The sequence below is a fragment of the Sebastes umbrosus genome, chromosome 15, assembly GCF_015220745.1.
Source record: "Sebastes umbrosus isolate fSebUmb1 chromosome 15, fSebUmb1.pri, whole genome shotgun sequence".
NCBI classification, from domain to species: Eukaryota; Metazoa; Chordata; class Actinopteri; order Perciformes; family Sebastidae; genus Sebastes; species Sebastes umbrosus.
The window spans coordinates 31,185,085-31,205,110 of record NC_051283.1 but is presented as its reverse complement, the minus strand read 5'-3'; the positions used below and the strand labels follow the sequence as shown (position 1 = coordinate 31,205,110).

Here is a 20,026-nt window from a genome sequence, read left to right as displayed (position 1 = left end):
CTGTTATTAATTTATAGCATCTTATGATTAATTCGGCTGTGAGACAATTAATTTAGAAGCTGTAATTTTAATAAAATCATAACATTTACATGAGGTAAAGTGCTCTTGCTGGATAACGTGATGCTCCATAGGGCCTTCAACACTACAACAAAACAGTTAAAGTGTCATGAAGGGTCGAGCCGACATCATCCCCAGCTATAATCTAACCGTTGGGTTTTATGTAGAGTTATTTAACGTATATAACGAATATACCGACAAACAGCATCATGTCTAAATTGCTGTATTTGTGAATGAAGTTTGGTGTAACAGTGCGACACATACACAGGGCTGAAATGACCAGAACATGCTACTATACCAGCATTAACCAATATAATAATAAACCTAATAATTATAAGTGATAAACAGACTTTAATAGGACAGTTAAAGAGCACATTCCAGCCGGCTGTGACGCGTCTATTCATCCATTCATTAAAATGATGCAATCAATGCTGCTGCTGTCAGCAGTTAAATCAGATACTAGACTAGACTGGACTATACTGTACTGACTAGACTAGGTTAGACTAGACTAGACTATAGTTATAGCTCTGACTTTCTGTAAGCATTTAACAGTTGCAGTGTAAAATAACTGAAACAATGACTGTGAGGGTAAAGTGCTGACCTTCAGGTTCAGGGTGTTTGAGGGGGTTCACATCCCTACTGGGGATGAACAAAGAGATTCCCTCGTGTGTTGTGTTGTTGATGTTGGTGAGTGCATTCTGTCTTTTAAAGGTCCCATATTGTGTATATTTTTTCCAGGTTCATAGTTATTTATAGTATTATAAATAATAGTATTTCTGTTTCTACTAGAACATGTTTACATGCTGTAATGTTAAAAAAACCCACATTATTTTCCTCATATAATGTCTGCTTGAATACACCTGTATTCACTCTCTGTCTGGAACGCTCCGTTTTAGCGCATTTCAATGGAATTGCGTTGCTAGGCAACAGCTTGGGTCCATGTTTACTTCCTGTCAGCTGATGACATCCACTGCAACTGGAAATAAACTGGGACACATTTAGAATGTTTACGTTTAAAACCGTGACATGGTCTAAATATTGTATATTTGTGACATCACAAAATGACAGAAATCCTGACGGCTTGTTTCAAACGCACAGTTTCTGAATACGGGCTGTGTGTATTTCTCCATATATTGAGCGTTTTGATACTTTCAGAGTATTTATAAAGCACTTTAACCTCACTAAAATCTCACTTTTTACAATACGGCACCTTTAAATCTTCCTTGACTGCTATTAACAAATAACAAATGTTTAAAAAAAAAATGTTTATTGAAGTTTATTTGAACTTGTTCAATTACTCTCTGTCTATTTATAGATTATGTTCAAAAAAGGCCACAACTTTAACAATGGATGTCAGCACTCAACCTCCTAGTCGTTGTTTAATTTAAAGTACAGATCTGACTCTAACGATGTCCGACAGCGCCCCACTGATTTTGTGAAATCTTTTTCTTCCAGCCGAAAAAACGGTGAAAAAGGGGAAGAAAGATAAAAAGGGGAAAAAGACTGTAAGTACTTGTTTACAGTATTAAAACGCTTCTTTGCTGCCATTTCATCTTGTGGTGGTTTTACAGCCCACTGGATTTACTGTGTGAATGTTTCTCTGCAGTTCTTTGAGGAACTCGCCACTGATGACAAACCTGAGGTCGACGAGGTGGCTGTGAAGGAAACACAAGGAAAACAGGTAATATCTTCACTCTGAACGTACGGTCGGTTTCTAACTAACAACAACTAAAAAACATCCAGAGTCTGATATTTAGCCTCCTTGACCAATATTAACTGTATAGCCCATTTCAGACACGCACTGCATTGTACATGTAGTTGTGCTGGCAGTTTTTAAATATATGTATATATATATATATATATATATACATACCCATACCCATACCCATACCCATACCCAGTCTTCTACTTATAGGAATGCTATCCTAAAAAAATGCGTTTTCAAAAGTTTGTTAAAAGTGGATTCAGAGTTAGATGATCAAATATCTGTAGGAAGTGCATTCCAGAGTTTGGGAGTCCTGACAGTAAAACATCGGTACCGGGTGCATTTCTGCTCAACGATGCCAAAATTCAACTTTTTTTTTAAAGGCCTTTTCGTACCTCAAGAAATCAGATTCTGTCTTCTTGTGACGTCTCAGTTTGAAACTGTTGTTTTCAGTCTCAGAAAAAGAAGAAAGACCGGCGGAAAGGAAAAGGTGACGATGAGGACAAGGACGTCACGCTGAAGCTGAAAAAGCTCTCGGTGCAAGCGAGTGACGAGGAAGATGAGCCGGGTATGATGACTTCAACACTCGATCCTTGCAATGAAATCATTCTTATTCTCACATTAGTTCGTCATTATTCAGTGTTCTTTCCTCTCCACAGTCATCGCCCCCCCCACTAAAGGAAACAAGAAGAATAAGGTTTGTCATTACTCTACATCGTCACGCCGTCCTGACTCGTACCATGTTGGCTTTAGTGTAAAGCATCTCTGGTTTCCTTCAGGGTGGAAACATCTTCGCTGCTCTCAGCCAGGGCCAGAGTGATGACGATGAGGATGAGGACGCTGATGTGGATGAAGACGATAAACCAGCAAAAAAAGTACAGAGCTGTTTTCCTCATGGTGTAAAATTACCACAAACAAATGCAGCATAAGTGTGTGGTGTGGATACACAGATGTTTCAACATGAACAGCTGGAGTCCTAGCTTTAACTGTTTTTGTTAACGATAAACTGAATAAACTGAGCACATACTGGGAATCTAAACGGTTACTTTCTCGCATGAAAACGTTTTAAAACGTAACCCGTTAGCGATGCGACGGCCTGCTGGCGGGCCCGGCCTCCATACGGTCTGTCAGGCTCAGGATGATGATCCTTTCTCCTCCGGCAGGAGTCTCTTAGGACCCCTAAAGGATAGATAAATGTCATTCTGAACAGGCCTTGATCTAGTTTCACAGATGACTTTGCTTACAGGTTGTTCAGTTTGCATCTGATGATGATGATGATGATGATGAGGAGGAGGAGGAGGATGACGAAGCAGAGAAGAATGATGGTGCAGAGAAACAAACAAAGACCATGAAGGCAGAAGCCAAGTCCAAGGTGGGTGCTGTCTCAGGTCCATCTCTCTCTAAATAACACGAGTTAAGATGAGCAGACACTGAACTGACTGTTGGGTAAGCCCCGCCCCCTGAAGAGCCATTCTCCAATCGTAGCTTAGCAACCGTAACCAGGCGTGACAGACTCCGGTCAAACTTTGGGTTCCTCCACATGTTGAAGCTGTGTGAGCATGATAAGAATGATACTGTGCTTTTACAGTTCGGACGGTCGGGACTCGTTTGGTTTTAGTTTCATTTCAAAATTTATTTCGAACATGTAAAATAAAAAAATTAAAAAAGAATAATCATACAAACAAGTGGACAGACAGAAAAGAAGTAATATTTAGGTACAATGAAAAGCAAAAGAAATGGTCAAACACTTGATGCCTCGGTTTACATAATGGAAAAGGAGTGAGAAGAAGTATAAACCTATTTAATCCCCCCCGCCTTCTCATAACTCGTTCATTGATAATTAACCAGCTTCCTTATTGAGCTAAACATATTCTCTAATTCAATTTCCTAAACTTGTCTAAATATAATAATTATTACCTTTTATCTCTGTCATACAAAAATATAAATTCATTACTGATATAATTATCTTTATCAAAATATAAATTCATTCTCAATCAAGATTACCAATTCATTACTTATAAGTGTATCTTAATCAAAATACAAATTCATTACTTACATATTTAGCTTAATCATATTGACTAGTTGTTATCTTTTTGTATATACGTATATTAATATTTATAATATACAATACGCACATGCAATACAATATGCTATATATATATTTATATATATATATATATATATTTATATATTTATATTTATATATATATATATTTATATTTATATATATATATATATATATATACAGTCCCCTCAAACCATTGGAACAGCGAGGCCGACCCCCCCCTCCCCCCCATAATCCCGGCCAGATGCCTTAAAAGGTGTTTGCACAGTTAAAGGCTACCAATCAATCAGTCCCTTCTTTTCCCTTGAAAACGTGTTGATCTGTCTCTACACACCTTTTTTAATTGCATGCATTTATAATGTCTGAGTTTGAACTGATGAAGGTTTATCTGTTTTTAGTTAGCAGACAACGACGAGGACAAGAAGCCAAAGAAAGGGAGGAGGGATCAACACAAGGCGAGTGCAGTAAGTAGCACTGATCTTAACGTTGTTCTCTTCATGTCGGTCTCATCTTCAGCATCTTCCAGGTAACCATGATGTGATTTAACTCTGTCCATGTAGAGGGCGAAACCTGCTGAACGACCACCGAGCGAGGATGAAGATGAGGAGGATAGTGACGGAGGTGAAATGATGATGGTGAGTCTGTCCTCCACAGAGCTGTCTCTGCTCCGGATCAGTGTGCTTCAGTAACCGTCTCCTTCCTTCCTGCAACCATCAGAGTGCCGAGGACGCCATCGCAGAACAGACCAAGCCGCAGGAAGACGACCCCTTCGCTAACCTCAGCAAGAAGGAGAAGAAGAAGAAGAAGAAACTGGTAATCTTTATAAATGCTGTTAGGATGCATTCAGTATTTACACCACCTCTTGTTTATTTGACCAAGTCATGAAGAGTCAGAGCTCAGCCTGTGGAGACCGTTGTGTGATGCAGAGGTTCCCAGACTGTTCTCCCTCTGACTCATTGTTATTCTCAGTCTTTGCGGATTAGCAGATAAATATTGAACTTAAAATTAACAACACAAATTAGTACCATAGTGTGGTTACCTGGGTTCTCATCTCTCTGTGTGTCGTTCCAGATGGAGTATGAGCGTCAGGTGGCCAGTATTCGTGCTCAGAATGCCTTGGAGGGAGATTTCTCCATTTCCCAGGCCGAGATGTCGTCCAGACAGGCCATGCTGGAGAACGCCTCTGATATCAAGGTCAGATACTCACCATCATCTTCTCACTGACGTTCACTGACGGGGCCTGAAAGTCCGTTCTCCTGAAATGTGAACCTGATTATTTATAAGAGTATTCTGTTAGAGCTCTGAAGATGTAGTGAGTACTAGTGAGAATTTCCTGTTTTGTGCCCCTTCAGCTGGAGAGGTTCAGCATATCGGCTCACGGCAAGGAGCTCTTCGTCAACGCCGACCTTCTGATCGTGGCAGGAAGAAGATATGGTTTGGTTGGACCAAATGGGTAAATACCTGTTTTACAGTCACAGATGAGGTGTTACTCAGATGATCAGGTGTTGGGTTGTATATACTGTATAACAGGGATGAAAGGATTCCTCCACAAACTCTATTAAGTTTAATTCAGTTCTCACAGCGATAGATATTAGAGATTTGATGCGTTTAACTTCCTATCAGAGCAAATATTTAACCCCTGGCGACCCCGACCGACTCTACGGTCTTTCAGAGGCTGTAGCATGAGAACGGGTTTGTTGCATTGCTGTGAGTTCCCCTGTTCCTCTCTGTCTCTCTCTCTCCTCTGCTGTGTGCTGCTATCGGTGTGTCAGTATAACCAGGGCACACACACCAGACAAAGAGGACAGCCTGCCTTACGGCTGCAGTCATAGTACCACCAGTATGATCTCATAAGATGCTGCAACATCTTATGAGACGTAATGGATGATGGGAATGAGCATTCCCACTCAGTTGTGTTAGTAGGAGAACTGCCAGGAGAGGAAGAGAGAGTGAGATGGTGCCTTGACGGAGGAGAGAGATGTGGCACACAGGAAGAAGAACCACACAGTGATGTTGAGGTGGACTGGGGGTGTCTGGTGGAGGGGGACCCCCGTACTTCCCTGTACGCTGATTCAGTTGTCTTTGTGTCATGTTGCAGCAAAGGAAAGACCACACTACTGAAACACATCGCCAACAGAGCTCTCAGTATTCCCCCCAACATCGACGTGCTGCTGTGTGAACAGGGTAAGTGATCACGTGTCTTATCTCCGTCCACGTTGTTGTGTTGTTGTTGTTGTTGTTGTTGTCGCCCACCGACGCTGACGTGTCTCCTTGTGTTGGTGTTAGAGGTGGTAGCTGACGACACGCCGGCGGTGCAGGCGGTGCTGAAGGCGGACACCCGCCGCCTGAAGCTTCTGGAGGAGGAGAGGCAGCTCCAGGCTCGGCTGGAGAAGGGAGAGGACAGCGTGGCTGAGAGGCTGGAGAAGGTCAGTGACACTTTACCAAATATTTATCATACCTGCGCGACAACGTAGTCGTGCGTACGGTATGTGGAAGAGAAAACAAAGGCAAACAGTAAAATGATGGTTGTTAAATAAATAAAGTAAATGACAGACGGACTTCATGCTTCAGCCTCAACAAACTGTACTTTCTGAAAGTGTGCAATGAGGGATTATTAGTGACATTTCAGGAGCACTCACCTTCAGTTTGACCTCCCAACAAAGTGGTTTAAATAATGTGGTAGATAATCGTCTGCCTGCCGGTGTTCCTCCTCGTCTGCAGGTCTATGAAGAGCTGAGGGCGATCGGAGCTGCAGCAGCTGAGCCCAAGGCCAGAAGGATCCTGGCCGGTCTGTCGTTCACCCCCGAGATGCAGAACAGACCCACCAAGAGGTTCTCTGGAGGCTGGAGGATGAGAGTCTCCCTCGCCAGGTACACCGTTACAACCTCCATGGCTGGAACTGATCCAACATGAAGCTTGTTGGAAGTTGTTTTTCACTCCTTCTTCCCGTCTGTGCCCACAGAGCTCTGTTCATGGAACCCACTCTACTGATGCTGGATGAACCCACCAATCACCTGGACCTGAACGCCGTCATCTGGCTCAACAAGTAATCTAATCATATCACTGAGTATTAATGGTTGTTTTGAATCAGCATAAAGAATGAGAAGGAGTGTTGTTGATGAGGGAAGTTAACTTAGCAAAGCAGAGTTACATCTGATTGAACTTTGACTCAGGAAACCACGAGGCTCTCAGCGTCCTGCTGCCAGTTAGAGACGGAGGTGGACTGACCTCTCACTCAGGATCTATTGTTGATTCATGTCCTTGTTTCTGTGAGGTGAAATAATAGAAGCAGCAGAGATTGTGGGATGCTGCTCGATGCTGACAGGATGATGAGTGTTCGATATGAAGCTGCATACTTTCTAACTTCATGAACGGCTCAGTGTTTCCACTAGGTGGACTGCTTTGGGGTGGCAAATGAAATATTTATTAGTTACCTTTCAGAATCCACATCAATCACATCGGCATTAATGAGATCCACTGGTTCGCCTGATATTCCCTTTATTTCATTCTTCCTAAACAAAACAGAGGTGAAGAACACCAGGAGTTGAGTTTTCATTCAGACAACATCATGACTGGTGTGTTAACTGCATCCTAAATGAATCAGAGCACACGAGGCCGAGTTGCCTCCTAAGTTACCACATGACCGGCTGCTGACAAGCATTTAAAAGGGTTAGTGTTTTTAAAGGGATGACGCGTTGATGGCGCTCCGTCTCTTTTGCTGCTCCAGACTTTCCGTGTCCCGACAGGATTCTTATTTCATCACTGCAGCTCAGAAAAAAACGGGGCGACCTTGGGGTGACTTTGGGATGATAATAGGAAATATATTCCACACACCATTAATTATCTTTCAGTAAATTCTATGTGCATCATTTCCTCAACAAGCACTAACTCTTTTTCTTATCTATGCCTTAAAATTAATTTTTGAGAATGATTTCATGATATTGAAGTTTATACTCTTCTCCACAGCTACCTTCAAGGCTGGAAGAAGACTCTCCTCATAGTTTCTCACGACCAGAGTTTCCTTGATGAAGTGTGTACAGATATCATCCACTTAGACTACCAGAAGCTCTTTTACTACAGAGGGAACTACTGTAAGTAATGAGTATTGTGTTTAAGATGACGTGACTCTTAACATAGATCTTCATCCCTCCAGGACTCTCTCACTGGATCTGAAGTTCAATCTGTAGATTTCATTGTGTACATGTCTGTGTTGAGATGTGTTTCATTGCCTCTTGTTGTACTGGGTTAGTGTTCTGGTTAGACAGAGTGATGCACACAGCTGAAGACTGGTACTAGAGATCCTGCTTTACATCACTCACTGTGTGTGTTTCTTTTCTTTAAGTGACCTTCAAGAAGATGTACGTGCAGAAGCAGAAAGAGCTGCAGAAACAGTACGACAAGCAGGAGAAGAAACTCAAAGACCTGAAGGCTGGTGGCAAGTCCACCAAACAGGCTGTGAGTATAGCCAGTACTTTATCCATCCATTGGGCCTCGTGTTGATTTTGCAGCTAACACCGGTCTGTTTAAATGCTTCCTCTCAGGAGAAGCAGACTAAAGAGGCCCTGACCAGGAAGCAGCAGAAAGGCAAGAAGAAGGGAGGTCAGGAGGAGGAGAGCCAGGACGCCACGGATCTGCTGAAGAGGCCTAAAGAGTACACCGTCAAGTTCACCTTCCCCAACCCGCCTCCTCTCTCTCCACCAATCCTGGGACTGCACAGTAAGAACATCTGCAGACTGCTGCACACACACCAGGGTTCAGCCGCAGACGACGACTGACTGTCCTAAATCTGAAAGTGAGCTTAATGCCCGGTTCAGACTCCACGATATCATCCCGATTACAGCCCGACACGGCCGCCCGCCGTAGGACGTTGACTCGGATCGGGAACGATAAATGAGTGTCGTGTGCGAAAATCGATGGTTTTATCTGTTGTAGTGTGTCTTAGTACACGACAACCGACGCCACGTCTGGGACGCCTCACGACGTCCCGTCAGGAAGTCTAGCATGTTTGATTGTTTTTTTTGGGCTTTCCACGACGTGTTCCGTCACGACCGTGAATCTGAAGGCAACTTATTATGCAGAATGATGTCATCGGACCTTCAACTGCTGCTTATATTTTTATTGTTTTCCCCTGGAGCCTCGTGGGCCTTTACATGGTTGAGCCCAGGTAATCCCGTATATATTAAGACGGCGGTGGCGGGAGAGTGTGTGTTCACGGAACAGGGGACCGACGTGTAGTCCGTCATGCGTCGCAGCCGAGTCACGACAAGAATATCTGACTCTCAATCGTCTGATCTGACATAGTGACCATCAGAACCGTCAAACACATCCTGTAGTCTGATCCTGGCATGAGACCGAGGTAAGAAGGGAAGGAGGCCGACACACTGTGGTTACATGAACTTTCAGTCATGATGCGAATAAGTGTTTATCAGTCTCAGAGGAAACACATCGTCATGAACTGCAGCAACTCATAATGCTGCTTTTTAAAGAAATCTAATTTGACAGTGACAACGGAGACAGGACAGGAGAGGACACTTAAATGATCCCTAGGAACTAGTAGCTTATACGACACAAACGATAGACAACACAGGAACAAAGCATGAGAACAGGAGAGTGAGAGAGCTGCCTCTATAACAGAGTCTCCCTTTACAGCTGTGGACTTCGGCTACGGACCTCAGAAGATTCTCTTCAGAAACGTGGACTTTGGAATCGACATGGACTCCAGGAGTGAGTATGCTGCTTCTATCATCATGTTGAGACACAAACAGCTGCAACACCAGCGGCATCGTTCACACATCTGTCTGTGTACCTGATGTGTTGGTGGAGGATTAACGAGTCTGTTTTCACTATATAGTTAATGTTGAGATGAAAGCTGTACTATCGTAGATTAGTTTATCTTCCATCTGCCCTCCGTCGTTGTTCGTTCGGTGGGCTGCTGACCCGACTCCATGTCCTCGTGTACTGACTCTTTCTTATGTCTCTTCTTCTTCTCCTCTGTAGTCTGTATAGTTGGACCCAACGGCGTTGGGAAGAGTACCCTGCTGCTGCTGCTCACTGGGAAGTTAACTCCTGTAAGTGTGTAGATATGAATATGAATTTCTCTCAGATATACAGTTTGTACCACAGAGGTAACTGGATGTTTGTTTTTCAGACTAAAGGCGAGATGAGGAGGAATCATCGCCTGGTGAGTAACTCTTCAAATATACGTCACACAAATTATAAAATAATGGCGTGATGACATTTGACTGGCTGGCGGAGGGATATGACCGCGAGGCGGTGATTCTACTTTACTTTATTTTGGTAAATGAGATCATCAGATCTGTAACGTGGGTCTGTGTCTGCTTCCAGAAAGTGGGCTTCTTTAACCAGCAGTACGCTGATCAGCTGAACATGGAGGAGACCGCCACCGAGTACCTGATGAGGAACTTCAACCTCCCCTACCAGGACAGCAGGAAGTGCCTGGGACGTTTTGGCCTGGAGAGCCACGCCCACACCATCCAGATCTCCAAACTGTCCGGTACGTTCACGAATCGTCACACATCGACTGTCGGCTGACAGGAAGGAGACGTTATCTAACAGTTTGCTCTCTTAACAGGCGGTCAGAAGGCCAGATGCGTGTTTGCTGAGCTGTCCTGTCGTCAGCCTGATGTACTGATCTTGGTAAGGGTTAGCTTAGCCGAGCCTTTAACCCACACTGGTGATGAACTCTTTGACTGACGACTGCTCTGTCTCTCACAGGATGAACCCACCAACAATCTGGACATTGAGTCAATCGATGCCTTATCGGAGGCCATCAATGAATATAAAGGAGGTAAGAACAGTGCTTTTGTAAGACACATGCTCTAGGTCTTTAGTTTGATCCATCCATCCTCTGAATGCTCTAGGTCTTTAGTTTGATCCATCCATCCTCTGAATGCTCTAGGTCTCTAGTTTGATCCATCCATCCTCTGAATGCTCTAGGTCTCTAGTTTGATCCATCCATCCTCTTGTTCCTGGTTGCATCTAACAAACGTTCCCTTCTCTCATCCATCCAGCTGTGATCATCGTGAGTCACGACGCCCGGCTCATCACGGAGACTGCCTGCCAGCTGTGGGTGGTGGAGGACGGTTCCATCAACCAGATCGACGGAGACTTTGACGATTACAAGCGGGAGGTGCTGGAGTCTCTGGGAGAGACCGTGGTCAACAAGGTCAACCCGTGATCACGCGGCGCCGCCGCCCTCAGGACGGACGCCGCGTCCCTCCTCCGTCATATGCTACATACAGTACACGCCGTCTGGGACCGGTCGGCATGTCTCTCACAGTAACACTGCTAATAAAAACCGTTGGGACTTATTGCGGGCTATCTGCTATCTACTCCCTTTCTTCTGGACTGGAACAGCTTTAACAATATACGGAGAGTTTCTATAAATATAGACGGAGGTCAAACATTATCTACTAAAGCCAAACAATCAATAAACCAATTTTTCATCATTTTTATTGTGCAATCTTTATTTGCATACCAGCAGGATATGAACACAGGGTGGACACTCACATGGTCCAATAGGCGTACATATATAAAGTAACTTAGTTACAGTTACTGCGTTAATCAGCTGGACCGGTTCTGGAGGTTCCATCACTTTAAGTAAGCTTTGTATGTCTTCTTCACTTTAGCCACTTCGTTCTCATCGGGTGTTATTTCACTGTACCATTTGTACCAGGTGTCCCCTGAGGTCAGGGACCGGGGAGGTGGTGTGGACCCCACTGCATCATGGGAGTTGGAGTAGTCCTCTCCTGAAAACTCCACATATGGAATCTGAAAGGGAAGTAAGCCTGAAAGAAGAAGAGGACAACGGGGAGTGTGAGTGATACCTGTGATGAGAAGTTTTAATAGATGGAACAGAGAAACCAACTCAGTGTGCTGCGAGAGGACCGACGTCTATCCAGAATATGTCTCAGTCTCAGTCCTCAGATACTCTCTCCGTTCCCTGACATGTAGCCGGGCTGAAGGTCACAACCTTATTTATTCAGGATTATTAGTTATGGTAAAGTCATACTGGGTTGAACATAGGAACACGGTAAACTGTACCTTTCTGCTGCCACCAGATGGCGCTACAGAGTGACATTTGCTGACAGTACATGCAAGTTTATCTGCTTAAAACCTTAGGGTTCAAAACAGAGAAATAAATATGAATGCAAGGATAACAGGACGTCAAAGGGGCTGATGGGTAACGTATAGTTGTGGGGTTGTAGGAGTACTGCTGTGGACGGGCAGGAAAACAGATTTTAGACACCTAAATAAATACATCAGTTTCACCACTTTAAACTGGTTAGTTTGTGTTATTGTGTGACTTTGGTGTTTTAAAGGGTTAGTTCATACGACGGAGTATTACAGCCACATTTCTGAGAATAAAGTCATAATATTATAGAGTAGTAATTGTACGTTTTATTTTAGAGGGGGAATAGTGTGAAAATGAGGAACGTGGAGCATCTTGTGAAGTTCTACTTTAGTTTAGGTTTCACAAATAACCAAATATTTCATCTTCTGGCTCATCAGCAGCACATTATCATCAAGATCAGGACCGTGAAGAGATTGTTATTAAAGAAACTGAGTTTATCGTGAAGAAAGAACCAAACAGACCTGATGGAGGAACGGACTCTTTAGAGGAGGAGGAGATGACTGTTTTTCTTGTAAAGTTATGACTTTTTTCTCATTAAGTTATGACTTTTTTCTCATTAAGTTATGACTTTTTTCTCATTAAGTTATGACTTAGTCTCGTTATATTCAGACTTTTTTATCTCCTAAAGTTATGACTTTATTCTCGTAATATTCTGATGTTTTTTCCCTCAGTGTGGCCCTAATACGCCATCGTTAGTTCAGATTCACCAAAGTCACACAAATAAGCTAAGTGATGGAGGCAGCGATGGACCAGTAACTCCTGTTGCCAGTCTGGTGACAGAAGAGAGCGTAGACGTCTATCACAGCTTCAGTTCCCCGACAGCGAGGTAAAGCCGTGGGAATATTCTAAATAAAGCGTTGACTTAAACTGATGTAAGTTTTTTTTAGGTGCTAAAATCTGTTTTGCTGCCGGCCCCGACCACAGCAGTCCATTAGCTCAGCTGACTCTGGACCAGTACCTCATAGAACCCGACTGTACGTACCGTGATCTCTCGCTGTGTCGATCGCCTCGTTCAGCTTCTTCTGCTGTTTCATACACACACCTGCAGACGGAACAACCAACACAACGTGAGCCGTCTGACAGTCGACTGGTAGACCCTTAATGCATCAGTACATGAGCTCACTCTGATGACTCACCGGTTCTAGTGGGATCGTACGCCGTTCCAGTGTGAGGACTGATGAACTGCTGCAACAACTTCACGTTCTGTAGGAGAGGACACATTGAGGTTGGCACACGTAGGAGAGGAGAGACGGTATGATGTTAGTGTGGCAACATGGAGCTGTATGTGTTACATGGAACTGTCCACTGACGCTGATGTGATTCTGTTGCACCAAGATGCTCCATATTTAAATATTGCAGACATATCAAACGTATTCATTTATTTGCAAACAACTCTGATAAAAACCTGCAGACTTTGGCAGCAAAAGATAAATATCTAATGTGTAACAGAACACTACTACTGTAACCCAGTGGTGGATGTGTGTTTAGTGTGTGTTTAGTGTGTGTTTAGTGTGTGTTTAGTGTGTGTTTAATATGTGTTTAATGTGTTTAATGTGTTTAGTGTGTTTAATGTGCCGTGAGACCATCAGTGAGACCATCAGTGAGACTGAGACGTTCACCCACCTGATGGTGGATAATCACGTTTGGATCCCGACACACTGGACAGGGGTTTCCACATATCTTGTCTCCTCTCTACAGAAACAGAACCAGTGTGAAGGTTACTTTACTTTACAGGACAGATGGAACTAATGGAACTAATGGAAGATGAATTAAAATAGAAAGCTTTACTATGCAGGTCTTGCGTGTCTTCTGTGGGGGGATGCCTCCTTTGTGGTTCCTCCTGTAGCCGGCCCACACTGTACTGGTCCCGTACCTCTCGATGTACTCTGTCAGGAGAGATTCATCTATAAGTACAAGAGGAGGAAGATGAGACTTTTAGGTTTTCTGTTAGGTGACGTACCTTCACTCTCCAGGTAATCCCAGGGTCTGTCCTTGTAGCGGAGGAGAGCCTCGGCAGCCTGAGCGACCTCCTCATCCTGCGGCGACGCTGCTTTACAGAAGAAGTGACGTGGAGGTAGAAACGGAGAGAGAGCCGGCCATGATGCTCCAGGTAGCCTCTGCAGACACGACTGAGGGCAAAACACCATCATCATCATCATCATCATCATCATCACAACATCCCTCCAGCCACATGGTTATCAATGCATGAAGCACACGTCTATATTTATTATGGATTTCTTTCCATCTAAACCAGGAGTCAGCAACCTACATCACATTTTATGTATCATTGTTGTAGGTCTATGGTACGATGGTACGACGGAGTATTAGGGCCACATTGAGGAAAAAAAATAAATCTGAGATTTATAGAATAAAGTCATAATATAGTATATATTATAAAGTAGTCATTTTACGTGTTATTTTCTTTTATTCTCGTAAACTTATGACTTTATTCTCGTAATATTACGATTTTTTTATTGTAGTTATAATTTTATTATTGTATTACGATTTTTTTCTTGTTAAATTATAACTTTATTCTCGAAATATTACAACTTTATTTTTCTAAAAAATAAATCCGAGATTTAGAGAATACAGTCATAATATTATGAAAATAAAATCAGAAGTTTATAAAGTAGTAATTTCTTGTAATATTCTGATTTTATTGTGTAAATCTCAGATGTGTTTTCCCTCAATGTGGCCCTAATACTCCGTAGTACATTGTCTCTTTGGCCCTCACTGCATTAGACTGATAGACTATAAACTGTGTTACCTTCATCACAATGATCACATGATTTGTTGTTGTTTTCTTGTCTAAAATGTCTCTTCTGATAGTAAAGGTTGCTGACCCCTGGACTATATAAAGATTAAACTTTAGGGACTGTTGAATGGCAGCTGCAGAACAAAGTGTGAAAGAGTGTAAATAAAACCATAAATATAACCAGTAAGGTGCAAAAACCAAATGTATAAATGGGACACATAAACTCCCTCAGCCTGACATTAACACCACTACTATAACAGTTTATTATTAAAACTATTATTAACACCACTACTATAACATTAACACTATTCTACTATAACATTAACACTATTCTACTATAACATCAACACTATTCTACTATAACATCAACACTATTCTACTATAACATCAACACTATTCTACTATAACATCAACACTATTCTACTATAACATCAACACTATTCTACTATAACATCAACACTATTCTACTATAACATCAACACTATTCTACTATAACATCAACACCACTACTATAACATCAACACTATTCTACTATAACATTAACACTATTCTACTATAACATCAACACTATTCTACTATAACATCAACACTATTCTACTATAACATCAACACTATTCTACTATAACATCAACACTATTCTACTATAACATCAACACTATTCTACTATAACATTAACACTATTCTACTATAACATCAACACTATTCTACTATAACATCAACACTATTCTACTATAACATCAACACCACTACTATAACATCAACACTATTCTACTATAACATTAACACTATTCTACTATAACATCAACACTATTCTACTATAACATCAACACTATTCTACTATAACATCAACACTATTCTACTATAACATTAACACTATTCTACTATAACATCAACACTATTCTACTATAACATTAACACTATTCTACTATAACATCAACACTATTCTACTATAACATCAACACCACTACTATAACATCAACACTATTCTACTATAACATTAACACTATTCTACTATAACATCAACACTATTCTACTATAACATCAACACTATTCTACTATAACATCAACACTATTCTACTATAACATTAACACTATTCTACTATAACATCAACACTATTCTACTATAACATCAACACTATTCTACTATAACATCAACACTATTCTACTATAACATCAACACTATTCTACTATAACATTAACACTATTCTACTATAACATCAACACTATTCTACTATAACATCAACACTATTCTACTATAACATCAACACTATTCTACTATAACATCAACACCACTACTATAACATCAACACTATTCTACTATAACATTAACACTATTCTACTATAACATCAACACTATTCTACTATAACATCAACACTATTCTACTATAACATCAACACCACTACTATAACATCAACACTATTCTACTATAACATCAACACCACTACTATAACATCAACACTATTCTACTATAACATCAACACTATTCTACTATAACATCAACACTATTCTACTATAACATCAACACTATTCTACTATAACATCAACACTATTCTACTATAACATTAACACTATTCTACTATAACATCAACACTATTCTACTATAACATCAACACTATTCTACTATAACATCAACACTATTCTACTATAACATCAACACTATTCTACTATAACATCAACACTATTCTACTATAACATTAACACTATTCTACTATAACATTAACACTATTCTACTATAACATCAACACCACTACTATAACATCAACACTATTCTACTATAACATTAACACTATTCTACTATAACATTAACACTATTCTACTATAACATTAACACTATTCTACTATAGACATTCAACACTATTCTACTATAACATCAACACTATTCTACTATAACATCAACACTATTCTACTATAACATTAACACTATTCTACTATAACATCAACACTATTCTACTATAACATCAACACTATTCTACTATAACATCAACACTATTCTACTATAACATCAACACTATTCTACTATAACATCACACTATTCTACTATAACATCAACACTATTCTACTATAACATCAACACTATTCTACTATAACATCAACACTATCTACTATAACATCAACACTATTCTACTATAACATCAACACTATTCTACTATAACATCAACACTATTCTACTATAACATCAACACTATTCTACTATAACATCAACCATCTACTATAACATCAACACTATTCTACTATAACATCAACACCACTACTATAACATCAACACTATTCTACTATAACATTCAACACTATTCTAACTATAACATCAACACTATTCTACTATAACATCAACACTATTCTACTATAACATCAACACTATTCTACTATAACATCAACACTATTCTACTATAACATCAACACTATTCTACTATAACATCAACACTATTCTACTATAACATCAACACCACTACTATAACATCAACACTATTCTACTATAACATCAACACTATTCTACTATAACATTAACACTATTCTACTATAACATCAACACTATTCTACTATAACATTAACACCTATTCTACTATAACATCAACACTATTCTACTATAACATCAACACTATTCTACTATAACATCAACACTATTCTACTATAACATCAACACTATTCTACTATAACATCAACACTATTCTACTATAACATTAACACTATTCTACTATAACATTCAACACTATTCTACTATAACATCAACACTATTCTACTATAAACATCAACACTATTCTATCTATAACATTAACAACTATTCTACTATAACATTAACACTAATTCTAACTATAACATTAACACTATTCGACTATAACATTAAACTATGCTGACTATAACATTCAACACTATTCTACTATAACAATCAACATATTCTACTATAACATCAACACCTATTCTACTAGAACATCAACCAATCATTCTACTATAACATCCAACACCATTCTACTATAAAATCAACACTATTCGAATATAACATCAACAACCTTACTAACTTATAACATCAGAACTAATTCTACTATAACATCACACTATTCTACTAATAACATCAACACCACTACTAGAACATCAACACTATTCTACTATACCATTAACACTATGCTACTATAACATCAACACATTCTACTATAACATCACACTATTCTACTATAACATTACACTATTCTACTATACCATCAACACTATTCTACTATAACATCAACCCTATTCTACTAGAACATTAACACTATTCTACTATAACATTAACACTATTCTACTATAACATTAACACTATTCTACTATAACATCAACACTATTCTACTATAACATCAACACTATTCTACTATAACATCAACACTATTCTACTATAACTCAACACTATTCTACTATAACATCAACACTATTCTACTATAACATCAACACCACTACTATAACATCAACACTATTCTACTATACCTTAACACTATTCTCTATAACATTAACACTATTCTACTAATACATCAACACTATTCTACTATAACATCAACACCACTACTATAACATCAACACTATTCTACTATAACATCACACCACTACTATAACATCAACACTATTCTACTATAACATCAACACTATTCTACTATAACATCAACACTATTCTACTATAACATCAACACTATTCTACTATAACATCAACACTATTCTACTATAACATCAACACTATTCTACTATAACATTAACACTATTCTACTATAACATCAACACTATTCTACTATAACATCAACACTATTCTACTATAACATCAACACTATTCTACTATAACATCAACACTATTCTACTATAACATCAACACTATTCTACTATAACATTAACACTATTCTACTATAACATTAACACTATTCTACTATAACATTAACACTATTCCACTATAACATTAACACTATTCTACTATAACATTAACACCACTACTATAACATCAACACTATTCTACTATAACATCAACACTATTCTACTATAACATCAACACTATTCTACTATAACATCAACACTATTCTACTATAACATCAACACTATTCTACTATAACATCAACACTATTCTACTATAACATCAACACTATTCTACTATAACATTAACACTATTCTACTATAACATTAACACCACTACTATAACATCAACACCACTACTATAACATCAACACTATTCTACTATAACATCAACACTATTCTACTATAACATCAACACTATTCTACTATAACATTAACACCACTACTATAACATCAACACCACTACTATAACATCAACACTATTCTACTATAACATCAACACTATTCTACTATAACATTAACACTATTCTACTATAACATTAACACTATTCTACTATAACATCAACACTATTCTACTATAACATTAACACTATTCTACTATAACATCAACACTATTCTACTATAACATCAACACTATTCTACTATAACATCAACACTATTCTACTATAACATCAACACTATTCTACTATAACATTAACACTATTCTACTATAACATCAACACTATTCTACTATAACATTAACACTATTCTACTATAACATCAACACTATTCTACTATAACATTAACACCACTACTATATCAGTGTTTATTAGTATCTAGGAGTTAGTAATCTCATTCAGGTCCAGGTTAGAGGTTCTGGTCCTGCAGCAGAGGACTCTGGAGTTCATATCACAACATCTAAACCTCAGACCGAGCTGATCACACATTAACGGGATGGCGGGTATACATGTATATGTGAACAGCAGAGTGATATTGATTACCTGATGGAGTCGCGGTTGATGGATAACTGAAGGAGATAAACGGATCAAAACCTTCGTGAAGCCTCGTAGAGAGACCGCCATGTTCCCAGCGGGGTCAGAGGTCAGAGGTCAGAGACAGTGTTTCTACATCCGGTGTTACATTTTATATCTAACATTATAATAAAGAGTGACATAGATGTAAATTGTTCCTTCTGTGAATCACATCCTGAAACTCGCTCTCATTTATTCTGCTCCTGTAAATTACATGTGAATTGTGGAAAGATGTCAATAATTTTAAACTTAGATTTTGCACTGTACTATAGAAATATTATATTTGGTTGCTATGGTTACAGTGACAAAGACAGTAATGCATTTTTTCTTATTAATTTCATTTTAATGCTCGAGAAGTTCCACATTCACAAAGTGTAAATTCACCAAAAAAACGCCTATAATTTCTTATTATTTATGAAAGAGATTGAATTATATCTGTCAACAATTTCTTCCTCACAAAACAAAAAAGCAATGAAA

General features: G+C 39.4%; 2 protein-coding genes across 2 annotated transcripts in view; one reads left to right on the top strand and one right to left on the bottom strand.

Annotated features, from left to right (window-relative positions):
- The window catches only part of abcf1 (ATP-binding cassette, sub-family F (GCN20), member 1), an 11,635-nt gene extending 339 nt beyond the window's left edge, over positions 1 to 11,296 (top strand). The window contains exons 2-26 of the mRNA XM_037794612.1: positions 1,513 to 1,562; positions 1,664 to 1,738; positions 2,216 to 2,330; positions 2,422 to 2,459; positions 2,542 to 2,637; positions 3,009 to 3,134; positions 4,226 to 4,291; positions 4,388 to 4,462; positions 4,545 to 4,640; positions 4,899 to 5,021; positions 5,180 to 5,280; positions 5,926 to 6,011; positions 6,114 to 6,253; positions 6,549 to 6,697; positions 6,790 to 6,873; positions 7,794 to 7,918; positions 8,170 to 8,282; positions 8,369 to 8,543; positions 9,477 to 9,551; positions 9,825 to 9,895; positions 9,976 to 10,008; positions 10,173 to 10,341; positions 10,420 to 10,484; positions 10,563 to 10,635; positions 10,859 to 11,296. Coding sequence (XP_037650540.1) covers positions 1,513 to 1,562; positions 1,664 to 1,738; positions 2,216 to 2,330; positions 2,422 to 2,459; positions 2,542 to 2,637; positions 3,009 to 3,134; positions 4,226 to 4,291; positions 4,388 to 4,462; positions 4,545 to 4,640; positions 4,899 to 5,021; positions 5,180 to 5,280; positions 5,926 to 6,011; positions 6,114 to 6,253; positions 6,549 to 6,697; positions 6,790 to 6,873; positions 7,794 to 7,918; positions 8,170 to 8,282; positions 8,369 to 8,543; positions 9,477 to 9,551; positions 9,825 to 9,895; positions 9,976 to 10,008; positions 10,173 to 10,341; positions 10,420 to 10,484; positions 10,563 to 10,635; positions 10,859 to 11,025 — 2,486 coding nt within the window. The 3' untranslated portion in view covers positions 11,026 to 11,296. The remainder of the gene's footprint in view (positions 1 to 1,512; positions 1,563 to 1,663; positions 1,739 to 2,215; positions 2,331 to 2,421; positions 2,460 to 2,541; positions 2,638 to 3,008; positions 3,135 to 4,225; positions 4,292 to 4,387; positions 4,463 to 4,544; positions 4,641 to 4,898; positions 5,022 to 5,179; positions 5,281 to 5,925; positions 6,012 to 6,113; positions 6,254 to 6,548; positions 6,698 to 6,789; positions 6,874 to 7,793; positions 7,919 to 8,169; positions 8,283 to 8,368; positions 8,544 to 9,476; positions 9,552 to 9,824; positions 9,896 to 9,975; positions 10,009 to 10,172; positions 10,342 to 10,419; positions 10,485 to 10,562; positions 10,636 to 10,858) is intronic.
- mrps18b (mitochondrial ribosomal protein S18B) lies at positions 11,284 to 19,661 on the bottom strand. The gene is made up of 7 exons (XM_037794760.1): positions 19,520 to 19,661; positions 13,943 to 14,111; positions 13,771 to 13,868; positions 13,606 to 13,674; positions 13,119 to 13,185; positions 12,965 to 13,024; positions 11,284 to 11,635 (listed from the first exon to the last, which is right to left on the bottom strand). The coding sequence occupies exons 1-7, from the start codon at positions 19,598 to 19,600 to the stop codon at positions 11,439 to 11,441; spliced, it is 741 nt and encodes a 246-aa protein (XP_037650688.1). The 5' UTR covers positions 19,601 to 19,661; the 3' UTR covers positions 11,284 to 11,438.
- Positions 19,662 to 20,026: the final 365 nt, after the last annotated feature.